We start from the raw sequence: 22,533 nt of genomic DNA on the forward strand, positions 1-22,533 counted from the left end.
GCAAGGGAAAAACCCATTTCCTGACCCAGAGTCTGTTTTCTTTGATCGCCAACCATTTCACATTGGGATATGAATCAACAGAAGACGGATTTTAGATGCCTGCTGAGATGCCTTTTGTCTCTGCAACCACAGGAGGAGATTAAAGTTCAGTCTTTTGCATCCTTCCTATCTGACAAGTGGCAAGTAATATTCACACCACACAAGTATCAGGCAATGACCATCTCCAACAAGAGAATCCAACCATTGCTCCTTGATGTTCAATGGCATTACCATCACTGAATCTCCTGCTAACATCCTGGGGGGTTACCATTGACCAGAAACTGAACTGGATTAGCTATATAAATACTGTGGCTACAAGAGCAGAGGCTAGGAATCATGCAATGAATAGTCGCCTCCTGACTCCCCAGAGCCTGTCCACCATCTACTAGGCACGAGTCAGGAGCCTGATAGAATACTCTCCACTTGCCTGGATGAGTGCAGCTCCTACAACCCTGAAGCTGGACACCATCCAGGACAAAGCAGTCTGCTTGATTGGCACCACATCCACAAACATTCACTCCCTCCACCACAGCTGCACTATATCAGTGTGTACCATCTAAAAGATGCACTGCAGGAATTCACCAAGGCTCCTTAGACAGCACCTTCCAACCCATGATCACCTAGAAGATGAAGGGCAGCAGATCAATGGGAACAGCACCACCTGGAACTTCCCCTCCAAGTCACTCATCATCCTTACTTGGAAACAGATCACTGTTCCTTCACTGTAACTGCGTCAAAATCTTGGAACTCCCTTCTAACAGCAGTGTGGGTGTACCTACACATGGACTACAGCAGTACATGAAGGCAGCTCACCACCACCTTCAAGGGCAACAAGGGATGGGCAATAAATGCTGGCCCAGCCAGCAAAGCCGACATCCCATGAATGAATTAAAAAAGACACGGTTCCCTACAAAATATAGACCAGGGATACTATCTGCTGTGAAAACATACAAAATATTTAATGTCTCTATTTCCTTATTGCAATAATTTTACCATCTCTATCTAAGACCTGTGTTTACTTTTGTTATTCCTTTTTACATACAGGGGGAAATCTGAAAGGGAAGAGCGGGGGTGGGGGGTGCGAAATCTGAAAGAGAAGAGCGGGGTGGGGGGGAAATCTGAAAGGGAAGAGCGGGGGGGGGGCCAGAATCTTAAGGAGAAAAGCGGGGGATCAATTGTTTGGTCTTATGACAATGTTATTGACATTTGGCTTATCTTAACTGATTCATCCTAAAACACCTTGGCATTCTCTTCCTGTCCCCAAAATCACAGCATAAACTGTTATTACATTCTTTTGGACTATTGCTTCCATCAGGAAGTTCATTTCATGTTTACTTTGTAGGAAGCAGTTGCTTCTGTTTCCTCCGTTTGTAGTGGTCTAGATTTCCTATATATTATTTATTTAACTCATGACTTCTCATTTTTAATTTGTTTTGGTAATTCTTGCTGATCCCCCCGCTCTTCCCTTTCAGATTCTCCCCCCACTCTTCCCTTTCAGATTCCCCCCCGTATGTAAAAAGGAATAACAAAAGTAAACACAGGTCTTAGATAGAGATGGGAAAATTATTGCAATAAGGAAATAGAGACATTAAATATTTTGTATGTTTTCTCTCCCCACTCTTCCCTTTCAGATTCTCCCCCGCTCTTAATTTGAGGAACACATTTTTATAAGCTAAATACTTGTTCTATTGGTAAGTTGACTATTGAAAAATTATGTCCAATGCTGCATTCCAAGCAGTACAGAGGAATCAGGATGAGCTCACAGCAGAACTAGAAATTGATGTCAACCAAGGGGGAAATCCTTCAATTCTCACCCCCCCCCCACACCGCCTCACCTTGAGAAATTTCTGTTAAGGAAAGCAATTAGAGCTTAAACCATGGTCTTTAAAAGCTATCCATAAAACTGTTGGAGGCCTGTTGAGATTTCAGATGGTCATTAGAGAATTTGATTGACAAAGGATAGTTTGTGGCCCTCAAAGTTCCACTATTGCAGTTTCCCCTCTTGAAATGTATTCTTTCAGTTGGGACACATCTTTAACATACATTAGAAACAAAAGGAAAAACAAGTAACATTAGAAATGAAAAAATCTAGAAATTCATAAGTCAATCAGCACCTATAAAAAGAGACATGATGCATCTGCAACATATATCACAAGTTAATAGTAACTTGGTGAATGAACATTTGATTTTGTTAAGTGATCTGAGCTTTGCCCTGACACTAAATTGATTTAAATCCAGACTCAGTTTCAGCTGACTCATGTGAACAAGAGTGAGTAATCCCTCACTGCTTTGGTTTGACACTAGAATACAAATCAACTGTGATATGAAAATAAACTAGACAGCAATATAAAATAGACTGCATATAGTTTGAATAAACCATCCAAGTTTATTGAAAAATTTAAAAATAATTAAAATCTATACAGTTTTAAAACATTGAGTTGTTTATATAAAACTTAAAAACTTATGTACAAGAAATACCACCCAAAGTTTTAAATTTCTTGTAAAACAAAATCAGTTCAACATGCAAATAACTCTGAATTTGGGGACAAGTGGTCAGAGGATTGAGATAATGCAATATTGATAAACATGAGTTTTCTTCCAACCGAAATGGTAACACTTTTACAAAATACCAGTCAGTGTCTTAAAACATGAGTTTTGGCTCCTTTGAGTGAAACTTCCTTTTTGTACACACCGCCATAGCAAAAATTGTATAAGTGTTTCATCGAATGCCATGGTGCAGCACACTTGATTGATTGACTACCACCTTTTTCTTTTTTGCTGGGTCCACAGCAAAGCACTTCCAAATACGGATAGTTTCATCTGCACCCACAGAACATACTGTAGTTCCATCTGGGCTCAGAGCAAGGTCCAATACCCGAGCTTGATGACCTACATGAGAAATAGAACAAATGTACATCAGATAACACGTGCCTTAATCTGGCAACTGGAAAATACAAGGAGCTGGTTGTAGTTAAAAGCAAGACCCACACAACAAAATTTCAACTTCACTTGTGCTTGAATCTTAACACATCTAGCTTACAGGATCACATGACTTTGAAAGTATTGCAAAGGGCCTATATTCAAAACATTAACATCTTGTTCAGTTGCTGGCATTAGTTACAGTATCACTGGATGTTATTTTGCATGTTCAGTCCCTAGTGATAACACAAATAATTGTTAGGTTTACTTGGTGAGTTCTTGGGACAAAATTAAAGCTATAGTTTTTCAAATTGTATAAAACAATTTATGATTCAAGTCATTATAACTACAGTATCGTCAATACCACATTACCACAAAGCTGCTGACAGTTCAGAACTGCTCCAACAGGTGCATCAATAGAGGAAATAACAAAAGGGTGCACAAGTTGCCCTAAAATTACAAAAATTTAATTTGACCATGAACTTGTACAACATTTAAGACATTTCAATTGTGTGATGAAATATTTTACCTTTGAGCTCAGCAACTTTGGTCAAGTTTGGGTACTTCCAGATTACCAATTGATTCTGTGAAAATCCATGACCAGACACCATTTCTTTGTATTCTGTTGACCAGACTATGGAACAAACCTATAATGGAATACAATACCAAATGAGGGGTAAATTTAAATTTGAAACTGTCAAAAAAAAAAAATCACATGTGAAAACACTGCTCAGTGCCCAGCTCAACCCATTTAACAGGACTTGAGTATTTACCAGGAAGAGTAAACCCAAATCACCGTACCAGCTTCATCCAATCTGACTAGACACTTAAAAATCACTGAAAGCTTCAACATCCTTTGTTTATGTAAACACCAAAAACCATTTACTCTTCCACAGCTCAGCCCCTCTATTCAATTGGGATAACTCAATTTATCAGGTAGTTTTGCCCATTAATTAATCTGTCAATGACCCTTTGCAACTTATTGCTCCCATCCATATAACTGCTGCTTTAGTGTCATCTGCACCATTCAGTTGTTTCAGCCAAAGAATATTTGGTGAAAACTTGAGGTCCCAGTACCAATCCCAGGAGAGTACCACTTGTCACATCTATGCAGCAAAACCTCTATCTCCCACCTCCCAACCCTGTCATAGGATTACCTGAAATTCTGTACTCATGCTAATAATCTTGTGTGGAACTTCTCAAATACCTTCTGCTGGAAGTCCATTAAGACATCCCCTTATGCAAAATGCTAGTGATCACCTCAAATTCAACCAGATTTTTAAAAAATTATCGGCCTCAACTCCAAGTAGGTCAATTTGCAGGTATTTGCACAAGTGCTCATGCTGTCTACTAGCAGATTCCAGTAACCTCCCCACAAATGTTAACCAACAGGTCTTTAGTTACTAGATTTTCTCCCTTTCCCTTAAATTATATATTACTAAACAGGCATTTACAATTTTCTAATCAAAGACAGAGTGCTTGAATCTAGAGCACTTGGTAGTTGCTAGCACTTGCTAGTCCACTAAACTTCTCTCCTTGGTGTATTTTTTTTTGGTTCACATGTATTGCTGGTACTTTAATGTTTCTCCCATATTAAAGCAGATTAAAAGCAGAGTCCCAACCACTTGCATGGTCTCTGCTTAACTCAATATCAAGCAAATTGCATGAAATGGAGAGATGAAGGATGAAGATCACCTGGGGTTTCAAATTTTTTTTTTGATAGAGAGCAAATTACACATGTAATTCTTACTAATTGTTTGTATAACTGATTCTTATTTAACTAATTCTAATTTTTAATTATAATCTCATGTCTTTACCCTTACCACACTTAACGTTAGCTTTGCTATCCCTTGCAATTTTTTCACAAGTTTACACATCCTAATCCTTGTTACTCAGTTCACTCAATTTGACTTTTTCTTGCATTTGTACAAGCTTTTTCTTAGACATTAGTTGCCAAGTGTCAATGCCATCACCTCATTAAATGGGGCATCAGCCAATCACATCTGAACATTAAAAGCCAGCCTAGTTTAATACCTGAAAGAACCAGATTTTGATGCAATAGGAAAATCACCTACATGGCAACACTGGCTGCAGCTTGGAGTTGTAGAACTAACCTGAGACCGAGTATCCACAGAATTCAAACAAGATCCAGTATTGGCATTCCAAAGGCGAATGAACCGATCACTGGTGCCACCACCACTTGCAAGGATACTTGCTTGCCAAGGGCACCAGGCAACTGCCTAGAAAAAAAATCAGCTACAAATCAACTTTAATCATAATACTTATTGACTGCATGAATGACTAAGCCAGCCTACAACAAAAACTTATTTGTAAGTAGATCGGAATTATGGAAGAATAGTTTAAGGGCTTTCCTCTGAACATCAACTACATATTACTTCAACCCAGAAGTTAGCATAACTAGCACCTGCAAGTGTGGACACATTAACCGTGCATGAACACAGATGAGTCTGATAGTCTCCTCAAATTTTTGTAAAATGGAAGGACATGAAAAATAAAAATTAGTGAACCTAAAGATGACTATGAAAGAGAGCAAGCAATACTTATACTTTAAAAATAATGGCAATTTATAATTAAAATTACTTTTCTAGCTCAGGGTTAAAGCTGGCTTTGACAAAAACAAGAATGAAAAACCTAAATTAGTCAACAACTAAAAAAGGTTATACTGCTGTGTACATATGGTGAGGGAAATGACCAGGAGAAAAGACTGAATTCAGGCCAAGATACTACATATACTGCATTAATCCATCAAGAGTGCCTCAGTAGATAGTTTATGTATCCAGGTTTATAAATTTGGTTCCGTTGTATTAGTGGTTTAGAGATACCGACTGGAAGTCCCATTGCTACTAATGCACTACAAGCAAATGTTTATTTTCTAAATGCATTTAAAAAGTATCCTATAGATCAAACTTCGAACTTAGTTATGCTCTCGTCCATTTGTTAATGAAAGCCATTTACCTTAACAGCACCCTGGTGCTGTGTGAATGTGTGCAATGGTGAACACTCTGCATCATTCCCAGGAACACCAGGCCAGATATTCAGAATATTGTCATTCCCACCACTAGCAAGATGCCTCCCATCAGGTGACCACTTCAAGCCACAGACCTCCTGAGTGTGTCCAGTCAGAGTAGATACATGATGTTGTGCCACACGAACATCATGATGGTGGATTTGACCAGTTCTGGAGCCACTGAAGTGAGGGATGAGGAGAGAATTTAGAAACATTTAGCATCTCACTTAATTTTAAATGCTTATTCTATTATGCACAAGAAATAAACTGCTTTGCAGCTTATATATATATCTAGAATACTTTTTACCTGGATAGAATATAACTGCTCCAGCTGAGTGCTCCTACTCGTACAGTGTGACTCACCATATTCCTTAGGCGTTTCTGGCGCTCAACATCCCAAACCTTAAATCAAAGATGTTTACAGTAAATCTATACTGCAGAAATTGTGCACACATTAGGCCCAAACTCAAGACAAGAACAGCTGCGAACGAGAAACATTTTATTCTACACAAGCCCTAGCTTTGCTAAAGTGAATGCCATACAGCAATGCAGCATAAAGTCTCATGAGACAGTGTAATGTGCGATCCAGTAGTAGAGCAAGGAAAATTTGTAATTTTTTTTAATAGGTGTGAAGAATCTAATTACTTTTGAAGAATGTTTGAAAATGACCTTTTTGCATCAATTACAAATTTCTTGAAGAAATAATGATCCATGAGACCTGGCAACCCTTGACCTGGAAACAGCATCAACAGGAAATAAGTTACAAAAGAAGGTGTGTGGCTGGCAGACAAAGAAAAGCTACAAACAGAGGAGCTGGCAGTGATAGTGATCAATGCACAGATACGGACAGAAAGAGGAACACAATTCATGCAGAACAGCAAGTCACTTTAAGAGGTTAGTTTTTCTGCTCAGCAGAAAATGAGACAGGAACTCTTGGAGATGCTATGCAAGCTACTTAAAAGGTCTAAAACCTGGAAAACTGTGAGAGTAGCTCAGAGACAACTGGGTGTTTTCCCAGAAGTGGCCAAACTGTGAACCAGGGTGTTATTGGTTGGTCAGTTGAAAAGGAACTCTGGAAAGCTACACCTGCAGGAATGTCATGACCCGAGGCAGAAAGGGTTTGTAGAAGTACACCTTACTGAAAAGTGTAATTCAAAGGTGAAAGCTGCATGAAGAATAGCATATTGTGGAACTGTGTAGCTATGAAATGCTACATTTGTGCAGCAAGTTATACAGCTGTTTGTGAGAGACATATTTGTTGTATCAACCATTTAGTGAAATTTATCCTTCTATTGAAGTATCATTTTCTTGTTTAATTCATGCTTAATATACATCGGTTCAGATTTGTGTTCAAGTAAACGCTACAAAAAGTGGAATCTCAATAGTAATTTCTTCATTTGGAGGCCAATCGGCAAACTTGGTTGTTTTAGTTTACAGTTCCCCCACAGGGAGCACAATAAGTGCCATCAGCTGTTCAAGTTGGCCACTGACTAAACGCATTACCTATGAAGCAGAGTTTAAGATCATAGCCACCTTGGATCTTCATTATAATTGATCCCAAAACTTGTGATCTGTGTTAAATTAATTATTTGCCTAGCTAGGATGTGAAGCCAAGCAGACTGTGGCATAGCCAGCCATATGGCGTACAAGGATATAGATCACAACAGTAAACCGACAGCTCATTCATTTTTAGACAGATTACAATAGCTGCTTCTTAGTCTACTATAGCCAAAGCAGAATCAGATCACAACTCTTGCACTCTGCTCTTACCTGAACCTCTCCATTCCTTGTTCCAACTGCCAGATAGTTCCCTTCTTTTATCCATGATACAGAAGCAATGTAGTCTTCTTGACCTTCCAATTGTACTAGTAGTAGGATGTTGCCAGATTCAGCATGCCAGAGATACACATTATTCCCAAGTCCCACAGCCAGGTAGTTCAGTGAACTCCAGTCAATCAAATTCAAATCTGAAAGATTGAATGTATTAGAAAAGGGAAGGAAAAAGGAGAAAATTAAGTTAATGGGTAGCAAAAGCCCAAAAAATGGTTCTGAACAGTATATTATTTACCAATCTCATTACACAAATTAAAGTATAGATTAGGATTATGGATACCAGTAATTTCTCCTCCCCCCTGCATGCCTAAATAATGTTTAACCCCACAACTTACAGTAATCATTTCTGATCTCTGGAGCATCCAGGATTCTCTCTGGCATTGAGGGAATATACCGTGTAGATTTCTTGGTGGAACTTGGTGTTGTTGACTGACTGTACAGAACTTTCAGATTATTCTGGTAACCTAGAGAACAAGCAGAGACTAAAACCACAGGACATGATCGGAGGGCTTCCCTACCCAATGGATGGGACTCCAGCTGACAAAACCACAGAACAGGAGGATTCAAGGAATAACTAACTAGCAGCACTTTAGCAGAAACATCCAATTACAAGCTAAAATTATTCAATCCTCTGCACTGTTATTTTACAGATAGTCTTGGGCAAGTTCAGCCCTAATAACATGCACCCTCTTCCACCCACCCCAATTTATGTTAACTACAAATGTGCTGTGTGCCAAGTTAAGCTCCAAACTTAACATTGATCACCCCATGAAAACAGAGCCTAACCCAAGAGATTCATTCTTGGATGGGCAGCCAATCACCTCACACCTGCCACCCCCTCCTCCATTTTGTGCACCCTGGCTCATGCTGTTTTTTTTAAACCAACAGAACAGTATCAAAACTTCAATCAGCAAGAGCATTGTTCATTATTAACTGCAAAGTTCTATTGTTTTTTCAAAGTCACAAAGGACAAGTTGAAAAGCTCCCTACAAGAACAGCTTCATTATCTGCAGCATTCTATTTGCATTGTCCAAAGTGCCAAATAGTAACTTGCATTTATGTAGCACTATTAACAATATTTATATAGCACTATTAAAACAGTAGAAGATTTTAAGCTTCATCAAAAAAATGTGACACCAAGCCACTAGATATGATGTTATGACTGGGGTCCAAACACTTGTCAAAGGGGCAAGTTTTAAGGAAAAGAGAAAACAGGAAATACAAGTTATAGGCTCAGGTATAGAGAGTGGCAGTCAAAACATGTACATGAATGGGCACGGGGAAACTCTTTACTTGGACATGGTTACAGAAATAAAACAGTAGAAGTAAGATACCATTCACTCCTTGTCCAAGAAGGATCTTGTTAAAAAAGGTTGAGGCCTTCAAGACTATCACCCTTGCAAATTGCCACCCCACCTCCAACCTCCCTTGAACATATTGTCACCTCAAATAGATGCCCATCTTTCATGGAGCTGCTTGTCTGACATTCATTAGAGGAACAGAAATTTCCTGCAACTAAACATTGGGAAAGTCAAGCCAGTATCTTCAGTCTCCACAAATTCTGTTCCTTAGCCAAAAATTACATCCCCCTTCCTGGCAAATATTTGAGACTGAAGTAGATCGTTCACAACCTTGGTATCATGCTTGATCCTCAAATGGGCTTTTGACCATAAGTTGATGCCTTCACTAAGACTGCTCATCTGCACATCCATAACATGTTTGACTCAGTCATCTGTCGCCAAGACCCTCATACATGTCTTTATAAACTTAAGTAGTTGAGTCTAAATTTTACAACACACTCCTTACTGGGTTCCCATATTCTACCCTAAGTAAATTTGTTATCAAAAATTTTGCTAACTGGTGTCTTAACTCAACAGCATTCACCCTCCACCCCTATTCCTCATTGACCTACTTTGGCTCACAGTTAAGCAACGACTACTTTAAAAAAGCTCATCTTCAAATCCACACACCCACCCCCCATCACTTTTAAAAAGCTCATCTTCATTTTCAAATCCACCCCGCCCCCCCCCCAAAAAAAGTCTTGCTGCTCCAGCCCCAGAATCCTCATATCTGGACTCCTCCAATTCTGGCCTCTCGTACCATCAGATTTAAAATCAGTTCACCATTGGTGCTGTGTCTTCAGCCATCAATGCCCCAAGCTATTGAATTCCCTTCCTAAACCTGTCTCTATACTGACACTGTCCAAACTTTTGGTCATCTGGCCTTATGGTTCAGTGACAAGCTTGTTTTAGAACTGAGAAGTGCCTTGGAATCTTTTATTGTATTAATGCAATATAAAAATACAGGTTGTTGTGGCTGTCATACTGAAATTTTAAAAACCTACTGAAACAGATAACTGAAAAGGGAGGTTGTTGCTAAATACTGTACTAATTGCTAAGGGAAACAGAATCTGCCATTAGAGCAGAGCTTTGAATCTTGTATGAGTGCTTTCTTCAGCTATACTAGGTCATACAATTCCGGATAGTTTAATCACATTCCAGAAGGAGTCATTTCAAGATAATTTCTATTGTATTCCAATTCCAGAATCACAATAAGCCTAACAGCACAGGAGAAGCTTCCATATTAGCACAAATATATGTTTTGCTTTCTCCTCAACTTGAGAAATCTAGACTTTCCACACCATGGCTGACTGGACCCTTTACCATGTTCTATGTCATACTCTTCTGCTTTCACTCCTTCTCTTGCCCTGACCTTCCAACCTATCAGCCTCTATTCAATGGATACTCCTCTGCTACTTTTGCCATGTCCATGTGTGATGCCCTTTCAGCATTCCAAAAGGACTGTTCCCCTCTAACATCCTGGTCTACTCTTCAGTCGCCACAAACAACCCCTCCCATTCCTACAGTAACTTTCCATGCAAACAGGAGATGCAACAGCTGTCCTTTTATCTCTTCTGTCCAGGGCCCAAACACTTCAGGTGAAATTGCAATTTACTTGTACTTTTTCAGTTCTGTAAATTTCTCACAATGCAGGCTCTTCATTGAGACAACCAGAGCTGGAAGATCGCTTTGCATAACATCGGTTTAGTCTGCAAGCATGGCAGAGCTTCCAGTTGCCTGTCATTGTAAACCCATTACATCCAAAGAACAAAGAAAAGTACAGCACAAGAACAGGCCCTTCAGCCCTCCTAGCCGATCATATTGCCCGTCAACTAAAACATTTGCACTTCTGGGGTCTGTATCCCTCTATTCCCATCCTATTCATGTATTTGTCAAGCTGCCTCTTAAACCACCACCTCCTCTGGCAGCGAGTTCCAGACACTCACTACCCACTGCGTAAAAAAGCTTGCCCCGCACATCATCTTTATAGTTTTCTCCTCTCACCTTAAATCTGTGTACCCTAGTAATTGACTCTTCCACCCTGGGAAAAAGCTTCTGACTATCTACTCTGTCCATGCCACTCATAATTTTGTAAACTTCTATCAAGTCGCTCCTCAATCTCTGTCACTTTAGTGAGAACAATCTGAGTTTCTCCAACCTCTCCTCATAGCTAATAACTTCCAGACCAGGCAGCATCCTGGTAAACCTCCTCTGTACCTTCTCCAACACCTCCATATCATTCTGGTAATGTGGTGACCAGAATTGCACACAATATTCCAAGTGTGGCCTAGCCAAGGTTCTATACAGCTGCAGCTTCCCAGAACTTCCCAGTTCTGATCAAGGTCACAGACTTGAAATGTTAACTCATTCTCTCTCTACAGGTGCTGCCAGATCTGAGTATTTCCAGCTTTTGTTTTTATTATAGTAGAAACAGCTGTCTTGTTATTCTTAACTGGCTGCAGGCAAAGCAGAAGTAAACTGCAACCCCTGAAAGTTCTTGAAGTTCCTAGAAGTTGGCTGACGAGGAAGCACTTTGGAAAGTATTCAACTTGAATTTCAGCACCCAGCCAGAAAGTGATTGTATAGGAGTACAGAATAATTGGCAGGAAGGGAGCAAAAGAGTTTCCTTCTAGAAGAGGAGTCAGATGTTACTTCACTGGCTTGCATATCAAGTACCTTAACTTATGGCATTCTCAATGGTTACATTTCATAACCTGAAATATTTCAGTTGGCTTTTCAGATGACAATTTAACCCTCTTTTATCCCCATTACCACCCTCCCACCCCCCCAGCATTTTTATTTAACATTGATTCGACGAACCTCTTGGATGCACTAGCAAGAAATAGCTATGATAAAGAGCAAATAATCGTGACCCCTTGCTAAATATTCATATTAGAACACGTAAATTAAAATACCTTCTGGTGCAGAAAGGGGTTTCCCACTCATACGTAGAACTTTTGCTTGATTAACATCAAAACCATTCAAGTTTAAGGACCAGGTCTTCTGTTGCTCCTGAACAGGAAAGATACAGTAATATGTTGCAAGAATCTAGATACACTTTAGTTTGTTGCACTCATTTGTTAACTCAAGTTCATTCATCTATTGCAGTTGTATCAGCATCCCACTATTTCTTGTTAAATCTTTAGTTCTTTTCCCAAGTGCTTCAATCTGACCAGCCCTTTCTTAAACTCCTAAGTTATTAGATATCCTGCATTCAACTTCCAAGCTAATGGAATAACTAACATTGGGTGTTAATTGAGAGTGAATCCATTAGTTTAAACAGGTTATTTTATCTATTATGCAAGCAACTGTTAGCTCTTGTACTTTATTCAGCATTTAGCATACTTGTTAGGTTCAAGATTATAACTATATGCAGCCACTCTAGATTGATGCATACATTTTATGAAGACAGTGTTTTAGGCATTCACATTGTATGATAGCACACTGATTTAAGGGAAGTGTACATTCCTCTATGAATTGGAATGTGTGTGGTAATTGCACAAAAAAGGCATCATTTTTCTTCAAATACTTGCGCATGCACTGGAGGTAATGTTTGATTAGGCTTAGTAATTTGCCTTGGTACAATAGGGAGTTCAATAACAAAAGCTGCTGAAAAACTCAGCAGGTCTGACAGCATCTGCGAAGAGAAAGACAGTTAACCTTTCAAATCCATATGACTCTTCAGAACTAGAGTAGTAAAAATGTGGTGAAATATATAGTTTAAGGGGGATGGGGCGGGTGAAGCTGGATCGAAGCCCAGTGATAGGTGGAGGCAAAGGAGAGATTGCAAAAGGTGTCATAAATAAAAGATCGATAATGTCACCATTAGCACCTCCTTTAGCTAGTAAAGAGTAGAAAGCAGAATGAGCAAGTGACAGATGGCCCTAGTGGGGATGGGGTGGGGGAGGGAGAACAGATGGGAGAAAAGATCGAAATAGGCTAGAATAGAGTGCTAACTGGAAGATGAAGTACTGTTCCTCCAGTTTGCTTTGAGTTTCACTGGAACATTGCAGCAGGCCAAGGACGGACGGACGTGTGGGCATGAGCGCAGGGTGGTGTTTTGTAATGGCAAGTGACAAGAAGGTCTGGGGCATGCTTGCGGACAGACCAAAGGTGTTCTGCAAAGCAGTCACCCAGTCTGCGGAACACCTTTCGCCTGTCCACAAACATGCCGCAGACCTTCCTATCACTTGCCATTTCAACACACCACCCTGCATCATGCCCACACGTCTGTCCTTGGCCTGCTGCAGTGTTCCAGTGAAGCTCAAAGCAAACTGGAGGAACAGACCATGAACACTCTCCTCCATCCTCACCCCTTTTTACAAATATTTCTTAATGTTATATATATTTTTCCCCACCTATTTCTATTATTTTAAAAAATGTATTTCCATTCATTGTTTTATCCCCACCTTCTAGCCTATTTCGATCTTTTCTCCAACACCAACCCTTCTCCCACCCAGGCCATCTGTCATTTGCTCATCCTGCCTTCTACTCTTAATGTCTCCTTAGATGGTCAACACTCCTTCGACCTTTTGTTTCTGACAGCTTTGTCAATCTATCCTTTGCCTCCACCTATCACTGGCCTTCTATCCAGCCTCACTTGTCTCCAGTCCCCTTAAACAGTATATATTTCACCAAATTTTTACATCTCCTTAGTTCTGAAGAGTCGTCATAGGGACTTGAAACGTTAACTGTCTTTCTCTCCGAAGACGCTGTCAGACCTGAGTTTTTCCAGCAATTTTTGTTTCAGATTGCCAGCATCTGCAATATTTTGCTTTTATCTTAGGGAGCTCAATTTTTCACTGTTGGCCATATGGATAATCATGCCTGGTCTTTGAAAGAGCTATTATGCTTTAAACTTTAATAACAATATTTCAATCTTTTTCTGCATTTGTCAATCTCAGCCTTTGAAATGCTTTAAAAGTGAACACAGTAGGATGTAGAATTTATTCCTCATACCAGAGAGAGTCCTAACAAAAACATCTGCTTCCAAGCTCCCTCCAAATAGCAATCAATGCACAAACAAGAGCAAGAAACTATACAATTCTCTAGGATTCAGGAATAAGTTTTGCAATCGCCCTCGGAACTTTAGAAGTGAAGCATCACAATAGTTTGATGTTCAATTTACTGTGTATTTCAATCCAATTTCAGTTACTGATACTTGTATCTTTTGTACTCACTTTCTTTGTTGGAGATTCATTTTCTTGTTCATTTTCTTTAGAGATTAAGAAATGTGCCACCTCCATTTGTGCTGCATTACGGACTGGAATGTAACGATCACCACCTGCTTTTGATGGTGTCCCTTGCACTCGGGAACATTTAGAAGATTTAGGAGTTTTTGTTTTCCCTGTAAAGCAGGCAGAAAAACTTAATTAAGCAACATATGATTTCAGCTTTCATTCTTTCAGTTCATTTCAACTTCCACAAAATCACCAATTATTCAATTTATTCCAGAGAAAGGAGGAGGGAGGAAACCACTCCCTTTTAGAAAACTACCAAGTCATGGTTTTCTACACTCACTGCCAACCTCCATATTGTCCTGCAAGCATTATTTGCATTGATAGAGGATTGGTCAGTGAATAGGAAGCAGAGAGTAAGGATAAGTGGGTCAGTTTCAAATTAACAAGCTGTAACTACTAGAGTGCCATAGGGATCAGTGCTGGACCTCAACTATTTACAATCTATATTAATTACTTAGATGAAGAGATAATGTATGGTAGTTAAATTTACTGATGATAAAGATAAGTAGGAAGGTAAGTTGTCAACAGGGTTAAAGAGTGAAAGGGATTTAGATAGGCAAGGTGAGTGGCAAAAATTTGGCAGATGGGAATATAACACGGGAAAATGTGAACTTGTTCACTTTGGCAGGAAAAATAGGAAAAACAGTGCACTATTTAAACAGACACATTGCAGAACTGTGGTACAGAGGGATCTGGGTTTCCTGGTACATGAATGACAAAAGGCAAAGCATGCAGGTACAGCAAGTGATTAGTAAAACAAATGTAGTGTTGGTCTTTATTGCAAGAGGAATGGAATATAAAAAAGGTACACCCATACAAAGCCTTAGTGAAATCATATACATAGTACTGTGCAGAATTTTGGTCCCCTTACTTAAGTACACCATTGTATTAGCAGTCCAGAGAAAGTTCAGGCAGCTGATTCCTGGATTATCTTGAGCAGTTTGGGACGATACCCATTGGAATTTAGAAGAACGTATGCGTCATGGCACTGCAGCTAGTTAGCAAGTCTGCTCTTGATATTCTGAAATACAGCAGAGATACTCTTGGCATGGCTGCACAACCTCATATCCCCATCTGGAGGAGCACATGCTGGGGACCCCTCAGGGGAGGCAATGGCGTTGTGTCATTGTCACTGGACTAGTAATCCAGAGACCCAGGGTAACGCTCTGGGGACGTGGGTTCGAATCCCACCGTCTGCCGTGATTCAATTGAATATAGATTCAATAAAAATCTAGAATTAAAGTCTCATGATGACCACAAAACCAATGTCAATTGTTGTAAAATCCCATCTGTTTCACCAATGTCCTTTAGGGAAGGAAATCTGCTGTCCTTACCTGGCCCACAGCAATGTAGCTAACTCTTAAATAGCCTAGCAAGCAACTTAGTTGGATCAAAACCGCTACAAAGTCACAAAAAAGGAATGAATCCAGATGGACCACCCAGCACCGACTGAGGCACCAGAAACAACAGTAATCTCAGCCTTGTCGACCCCGCAAAGTTCTGCTTACTAACTTCTGGGGGCTAGTGCCAAAATTGGGAGAGCTGCCTCAGACTAGTCAAGCAACAGCCTACAGTCATCCTCAAGGAATCATAACTTACAGATAATGTCCCAGACACCACTGTCACCATCCCTGGGTATGTCCTGTCCCACCAGCAGAGGTGGTGGCACAGTGGTATACAGTCGGAAGGGAGTTGCCCTGTGAGTCTTCAACATAGACTTCAGGCCCCATGACATCAGGTCAAACATGGGCAAGGAAGCTTCCTGCTGATTACCATGTACTGCCCTCCCTCAGCTGATGAATCAGTGCTCCACCATGTTGAACACCACTTGGAGGAAGCACTGGGGGTGACAAGGAATACAGAATGTACTCTGGCTGGGGGTCTTCAATGTCCATCACCGAGTGTGGCTCGGTAGCACCACTACGGACCACACTGGCCAAGCCCTAAATGACAATTGCTAGACTGGGTCTGCGGCAGATGGTGAGGGAGCTAGAGAGAAAAACATACTTGACCACATCCTCACCAACCTGGATGCATCTATCCATGACAGTATCGGTAGGAGTGACCACCGCATGGTCGTTATGGAGACGAAGTCCCGCCTTCACATTGAGGATACCCTCCATGTTGTGTGGCACTACCACCATGTTAAATAGGATAGATTGAGAACATCTAGCAACTCAAGCCTGGGCATCCATGAGGCACTGTGGGCCATCAGCAGCAGAATTGTACTCAACCACAATCTGTAACCTCATGGCCCGGCATATTCCCCACTTTATCATTACCATCAAGCCAGGGATCAATCATGATTCAATGAAGAGTGCAGGAGGGCATGCCAAGAGCAGCACCAAATATACCTAAAAATGAGGTGTCAACCTGGTGAAGCAAAATCAGGACAACTTGCGTGCCAAACAGCATAAGCAGCAAGTGACAGGGTTAAGAAATCGCATAACCAACAGATCAGATCTAAGCTCTGCAGTCCTGCCACATCCAATCATGAATGGTGATGGAAATTAAACAACTCACTGAAGGAGGCTCCACAAATATCCCCATCCTCAATGATGGAGGAGCCCAGCACATCAGTACAAATGATAAGGCTGAAGCATTTGCTACAATCTTCAGCCAGAAGTGCCGAGTGGATGATCCATCTCAGCATCCTCCAGGGGTCCCCAGCATCACAGATGCCAGTCTTCAGCCAATTCAATTCACTCCACATGATATCTAGAAACAGCTGACACTGGATACTGCAAAGGCTTTGGGCCCTAAAGACGTGCTCCAGAACCTGCTGTGCCCCTAGCCAAGCTGTTCCCATACAGCTACAACACTGGCATCTACCTGGCTATGTGGAAAAATTGCCTAGGTTTGTCCTTTACACAAAAGCAGGACAAATCCAACCTGGCTAATTACCACTCCAGTCTATTCTCGATCAGTAAAGTAATGGAAGGGATCATCAACAGCGCTATTAAGCAGCACTTGTTTAGCAATAATCTGCTCACCATTGCCAGGTTTGGGCTCTGCCAAGGCCACTCAGCTCCTGACGACATTACAAACATGAACAATTGAGCTGACCTCCTGAGGTGAGGTGAGAGTGAATGTGACTGCCCTTGCCATCAAGGCAGCATTTGACCGAGTGTGGCATCAAGGAACCCTAACAAAGCTGGAGTCAATGGGAATCAGGATGAAAACTCTCTGGTTGGAGTCATGCCTAGCCCAAAAGAAGGTGGTTGTTGGAGGTCAATCATCACAGTTCCAACACATCACTGCAGGAGTTTCTCAGGGTAGTGTCCTAGGCCCAACATCTTCAGCTGTTTTTTCAGTGACCCCCCATCCATCATAAGGTCAGATCACTGATGATTGCACAATGTTCAGCACTATTCGCGACACCTCAGATACTGAAGCAGTCCTTGTCCAAATGCAGCAAGACTTGGACAATATCCAGGCTTGGGCTGAGAAGTGGAAAGTAACATTCACTCCACACAAGTGTCAGGCCATCTCCAACAAGAGAATCCAACCATCGCCCCTTGATGTTAAATGGCATTACCATCACTGAATCTCCCACTATCAACATCCTTGGGGGGGGGGGGGGGGGGGGGGGGGGGGGGGGTTTACCATTGACCAGAAACTGAACTGGATTAGCCATATAAATACTGTGGCTACAAGAGCAGGTCAGAGGCTAGGAATTTTGCAGCAACTCACTCACCTCCTGACTTGCCAAAGCCTGTCCACTAATTACAAGGCTCAAGTCAGGAGTGTGTTGGAATATTCCATACTTGCCTGGAAGAGTGCAGCTCCTACAACACTGAAGAAGCTGGACACCATCCAGAACAAAGTAGCCCGCTTGACTGGCACCACATCCAAAGATTCACTCCCACCACCACCGATGCACAGTAGCAGCAGTGTACACCATTTACAAGATGCACTGCAGGAATTCACCAAGGCTCCATCGACAGCATCTTCCAAACCCGTGACCACTACCATCTGGAAGGACAAGGGCACCAGATACATAGGAACACCATCTGGAAGTTCCCCTCCAAGTAATTCACCATCCCTTCACTGTCACTGAGTCAAAATCCTGGAACTCCCTCCCTAACAGCACTGTGGATGTACCTGAAGCAGTTCAAGGCAGCAGCTCACCACTACCTTCTCAAGGGCAACTAGGGATGGGCAATAAATGCTGGCCCAGCCTGCAAAGCCCATATCCCGTGAATGGATTAAAGAAAGAGTTGTGACCATATTCAAGAAGGAAGACAAATCAGATTGCAGCATCTACAGATAAGATCATTGCAAGGATCCTCCTCAACTACACCCCAGCAGAGGAATCCTTCCAAAGTCAGCATGGTTTTCAACTATTGAGGCACTACAGACATGATCTTCACTGAAGAGATAATTCAAGAAAAGCACAAGGAACACCACCACTATACATGGCCTTTTTCAATCTCAAAGATTGACCCAGAACCACAAGACTTATGGAGTATCCTCCTCAAATTTGTCACCATCCTCTGCCTACTCACACAAGCTGTGATCCTTACCAACAAAAAAAACACAACCCCTATCAGCGAAAACTGGGATCAAACAGGCTGCATCATTGCACCAACTCATCTTCCTCATTGCAACACTGCACCTCACCTCCAGCAAATTACACACAGGCATGGAGATAATCTATAGAACAGGCAGTAACTGCCTCCAAACCAAAAACCCAAAACCACTCTGACCTCAGTCATAGAGCTTCAGTATGTAGAACACACACACACACACCATCCTTTGGAGAAAAGGTTGAGAAATTAAACTTTTAAAAACAGAGACTAAAGTGACTTGAGATCACAGCCAAAGATGCTACCCCAATGTGCATAACTATACATTCCACATTTCAACTAGAATCACAGAAACCAATCTGAATAGAGACAATGTTTGCAAAACCTAAAGGCAATGACTTCTGGGGAATATGAAGGACCTATATCTCCTATCCCATTAACAAGGCATAAAGGCAATCACCCAAAATATTCAAGTGTTGGAGGTGGACCATTAAGTCTAATCACTTGGACAATGGGACCCTGGCTATGATAGCTTTCCAAAAATGAACTTATCAAGTTACCCTTGGAACGCACAGACAATGACTTTATTTGGATCCCTCAGCAGTTGAAGAAAGGTCACATGAAAAGCCAGCCCTTTATATGTTTTAAGCACGTTTTCTCAGCAGAAGGACAAGCATCTGAGAAGCCCAAATGGGGTCCCTCTTGCCTCCCCCTCTCTCTAACCCACCTAAGAACGACCTAAGGTCCAAGTCAAGAAGGCAGCATTTCAACAGCTCAAGGCTGGCATCCAGAGACAAATTCCAAAGAGGGGGGCACATGGCAGGAAGAGAAAGCTCAAGAGGTTCAACAATATGTTGACCATCCTGACATGCAAAGCTTTTTTGAACCCATCAGGGCCACCTATAGACCAAGGTCAAATGAACAAAAGCCCCTTCACTCTCAGGATGATGTTACCATCATTGATGGCAATATCAAGAGTTAGCACTGCAAAGAACATTTTCAACAAATCAACCATGAATTCACAGGTGGCAGGTGATACTCTTCAGAATATCCCTCAGTGGTAGAATCCATGAGTGAACCACTAGCAATGGGAGAGATGCAACAAACAATTAATGAAAAAAAAAATCTCTGGCCCTGATGATGTTCCAGTCGAGGTCTTCAAAGAAGGTGGATTTTTCCTCAGATTTCATGAATACATCCTACAGATTTGGGAGTAAAAGAACTCCCTACCCTGCCATCCACCCCCTCCCCAACCAGGAATGTGACAATTGTAAATACTTTTTTTAAAAACAGAGAGAAATCATATTGCTGAAACTAAAGGTACTTCCCTCTTGTCCAAAGCAGGGAAAATTGACACATTCTCCTGAGATATCTACTTCCTTTGGCTGAGGAAATCCTCCCAGTGTGGTTTTAGACCTTCCAAAGCATCCTATGACATGTCTGTATTGTCACATACCCAAGAAAAATGTAGAGAGCAATACCAGGAACTTGTCATTGCATTCAACATGACCAAAGAATTTGGTTCTGTGTTTTGTGCTCCAAAGATTTGGACATCCAAAAAAATTTCATCTCAACCCTGCGTCTACTACATGATATTGTTACAACTGTCGAATGGGAGCTCTGAAACGGGCACTTTCAAAAACAAGACTGTACGATAGCCCTCATACTATTTACAATCTACCTGATAGGAGCTATTTGCCTCAACGCCCTCTGGTGGTATGATTATTAAATACCACTAGATGGAAAACTCAATCCCAGTTGCCTCGGTGCCAAAACTAAACTAACCACCATAGACATACCCACTCCTGATCTCTTCAATGGTCTCTGCATACAAGAGACTCAGGCTGTCCTGGAATGTTGCCAAAACAAAAAACTCAGAACCCACACCTGGTCAGCCAAATGCTCCAGCTGCCATGTAGCAACTTGAAATGTTGAGTACTTCCCATACCAGATCCAGCTGTGTCAGCTCAACCTTCTACAAAAACTCTGCCAGTGAGTGACAATAAAAGCCTTCACAAGTCAACAAAAATCCTCTCATACAGAGCAGTTGTCACCACCACACTCCTGCACTGCAATGAGACCTGGTATGAATCAGTGATACAAAAAAGCATTAGAGAAAGTCCATCAGCAATGCTTCTGTCACATCCTCTGGATTCATAGAGAGGACCAAACAAACTAATGCCCTTGAAGCCAGCTCCACAAGCATTCAGGCAAAACTCCTGCAAAATCAATTTTGATGTACTGGACTGTGTCCAGATGCCCAAAAAGCATCTCCCTTGCCAGGTCTTGTTTGCTCAACTCTCAAATGGCTAGCATTCCAGGTAGGACAAACAAAACACTTCAAGGATACTGAAGCTCTCATTGAAGGGCAGCAGAATGGACACTAATGACTGGAAGGATCTTGCTAGCAATCTTTCAAAATAACAACTTGTCCATCAAAATGCCATCATGCTTTGAGTCCAAATCTCTTAATGAGGTAGAGAAGGAAGCAAGTCCTGCACACTAGATCGCACTGCCTAGTGGGTGTCCTATCCCATCTGCCCAAAGGTCTGCCAGTCATGTTCAGTCACATGACAACCTGTGTCAGAAACTCAACCTTGAGTAGACATTCTCAAAACAAGGTATAGCCAAAGAAATTTACTGAATTTAAATTCCCAAATGCCATTACAGGATTTGATATCTCCAAATTAGTCCACACTTCTAGTCCACTACACTCTGTACCTGACACTTTAGAAGCAATTAAACAATTCTCAAAGTTCAAATGACCTGGTCACAAACTAGCTTAATTCATTTGTGCTGCAAATGATTTTCAAAGTAAACATTAATGGTGGTGGGCACTAACTGGGGATTCACTTGTGCTCCTATAGAAAGAAACAGGATCTGTGGCTATTGGGGGAGGGGCAGCATTTCAGTAGTATCATTGGACTAGTAATCCAGAGACCCAGGCTAATGCTCTGGGGGACAGGTTCAAATCCTGCCATAGCAGCAGGTGTAATTTAAATTCAATTAATAGATCAGGAATTAATCCGTAATGACGACCACTGACTGTCATAAAAACCTATCTGGTTCACTAATGTCCTTTCGGGAAGGAAGTCTGCTATCCTTACCTGGTCTGGTCTACATGGGATACCAGACCTACAGCAATTTAACTCACAGCAAGCCACTCAATTGTAATAAACCACTACAGAAAAGTTAAGAAATAATGAAACCAGACAGACAATCTGGCATCGACCTAGGCACTGAAACGACAACATACTGAGCCCTGTCAACCCTGCAAAGTCGTCCGTGTGGGTCAGTCAAAATCTGGAGAGCTGTCCCTTAGGACTAAGCCAAGCAACAGCCACTGAATCGTACCTTACGCTGTCACAGATGCCACCATTCCAGGGTATGTTCTGTCCCACTGTTCCAGAGGTGGCAGTATAGTGGCATACTGACAGGAAGCAGCTCCCATGGGAATCCTCAACACCAACTCTGGATGATTCATGGCATCAGGTCAAACATGGGCAAGGAAACCTCCTGCTGACTGCCATGTACCAGCCCCCCATAGCTATGAATCAGTAGTCCATGTTGAATACCACTTGGAGGAAGCAGAGGGTGGCAAGGGC

The 22,533-nt window shown here is 41.5% G+C and overlaps 1 protein-coding gene across 3 annotated transcripts in view; it reads right to left on the reverse strand.

Annotated features, from left to right (window-relative positions):
• Positions 1 to 2,405: 2,405 nt before the first annotated feature.
• Positions 2,406 to 22,533, reverse strand: part of cdc20 (cell division cycle 20 homolog) — a 47,804-nt gene continuing 27,676 nt past the window's right edge. For all 3 annotated transcript variants that reach the window (XM_041208158.1, XM_041208157.1, XM_041208156.1), the window contains 9 exons: positions 14,340 to 14,506; positions 12,075 to 12,171; positions 8,155 to 8,283; positions 7,757 to 7,953; positions 6,294 to 6,388; positions 5,935 to 6,166; positions 5,073 to 5,198; positions 3,488 to 3,605; positions 2,406 to 2,928 (listed from right to left, as the gene is read on the reverse strand). In XM_041208158.1, the coding sequence (XP_041064092.1) occupies positions 2,759 to 2,928; positions 3,488 to 3,605; positions 5,073 to 5,198; positions 5,935 to 6,166; positions 6,294 to 6,388; positions 7,757 to 7,953; positions 8,155 to 8,283; positions 12,075 to 12,171; positions 14,340 to 14,506 (1,331 nt within the window). In that variant the 3' untranslated portion in view covers positions 2,406 to 2,758. The remainder of the gene's footprint in view (positions 2,929 to 3,487; positions 3,606 to 5,072; positions 5,199 to 5,934; positions 6,167 to 6,293; positions 6,389 to 7,756; positions 7,954 to 8,154; positions 8,284 to 12,074; positions 12,172 to 14,339; positions 14,507 to 22,533) is intronic.

Source organism: Carcharodon carcharias, chromosome 16 (genome assembly GCF_017639515.1).
Source record: "Carcharodon carcharias isolate sCarCar2 chromosome 16, sCarCar2.pri, whole genome shotgun sequence".
Classification (NCBI taxonomy): domain Eukaryota; kingdom Metazoa; phylum Chordata; class Chondrichthyes; order Lamniformes; family Lamnidae; genus Carcharodon; species Carcharodon carcharias.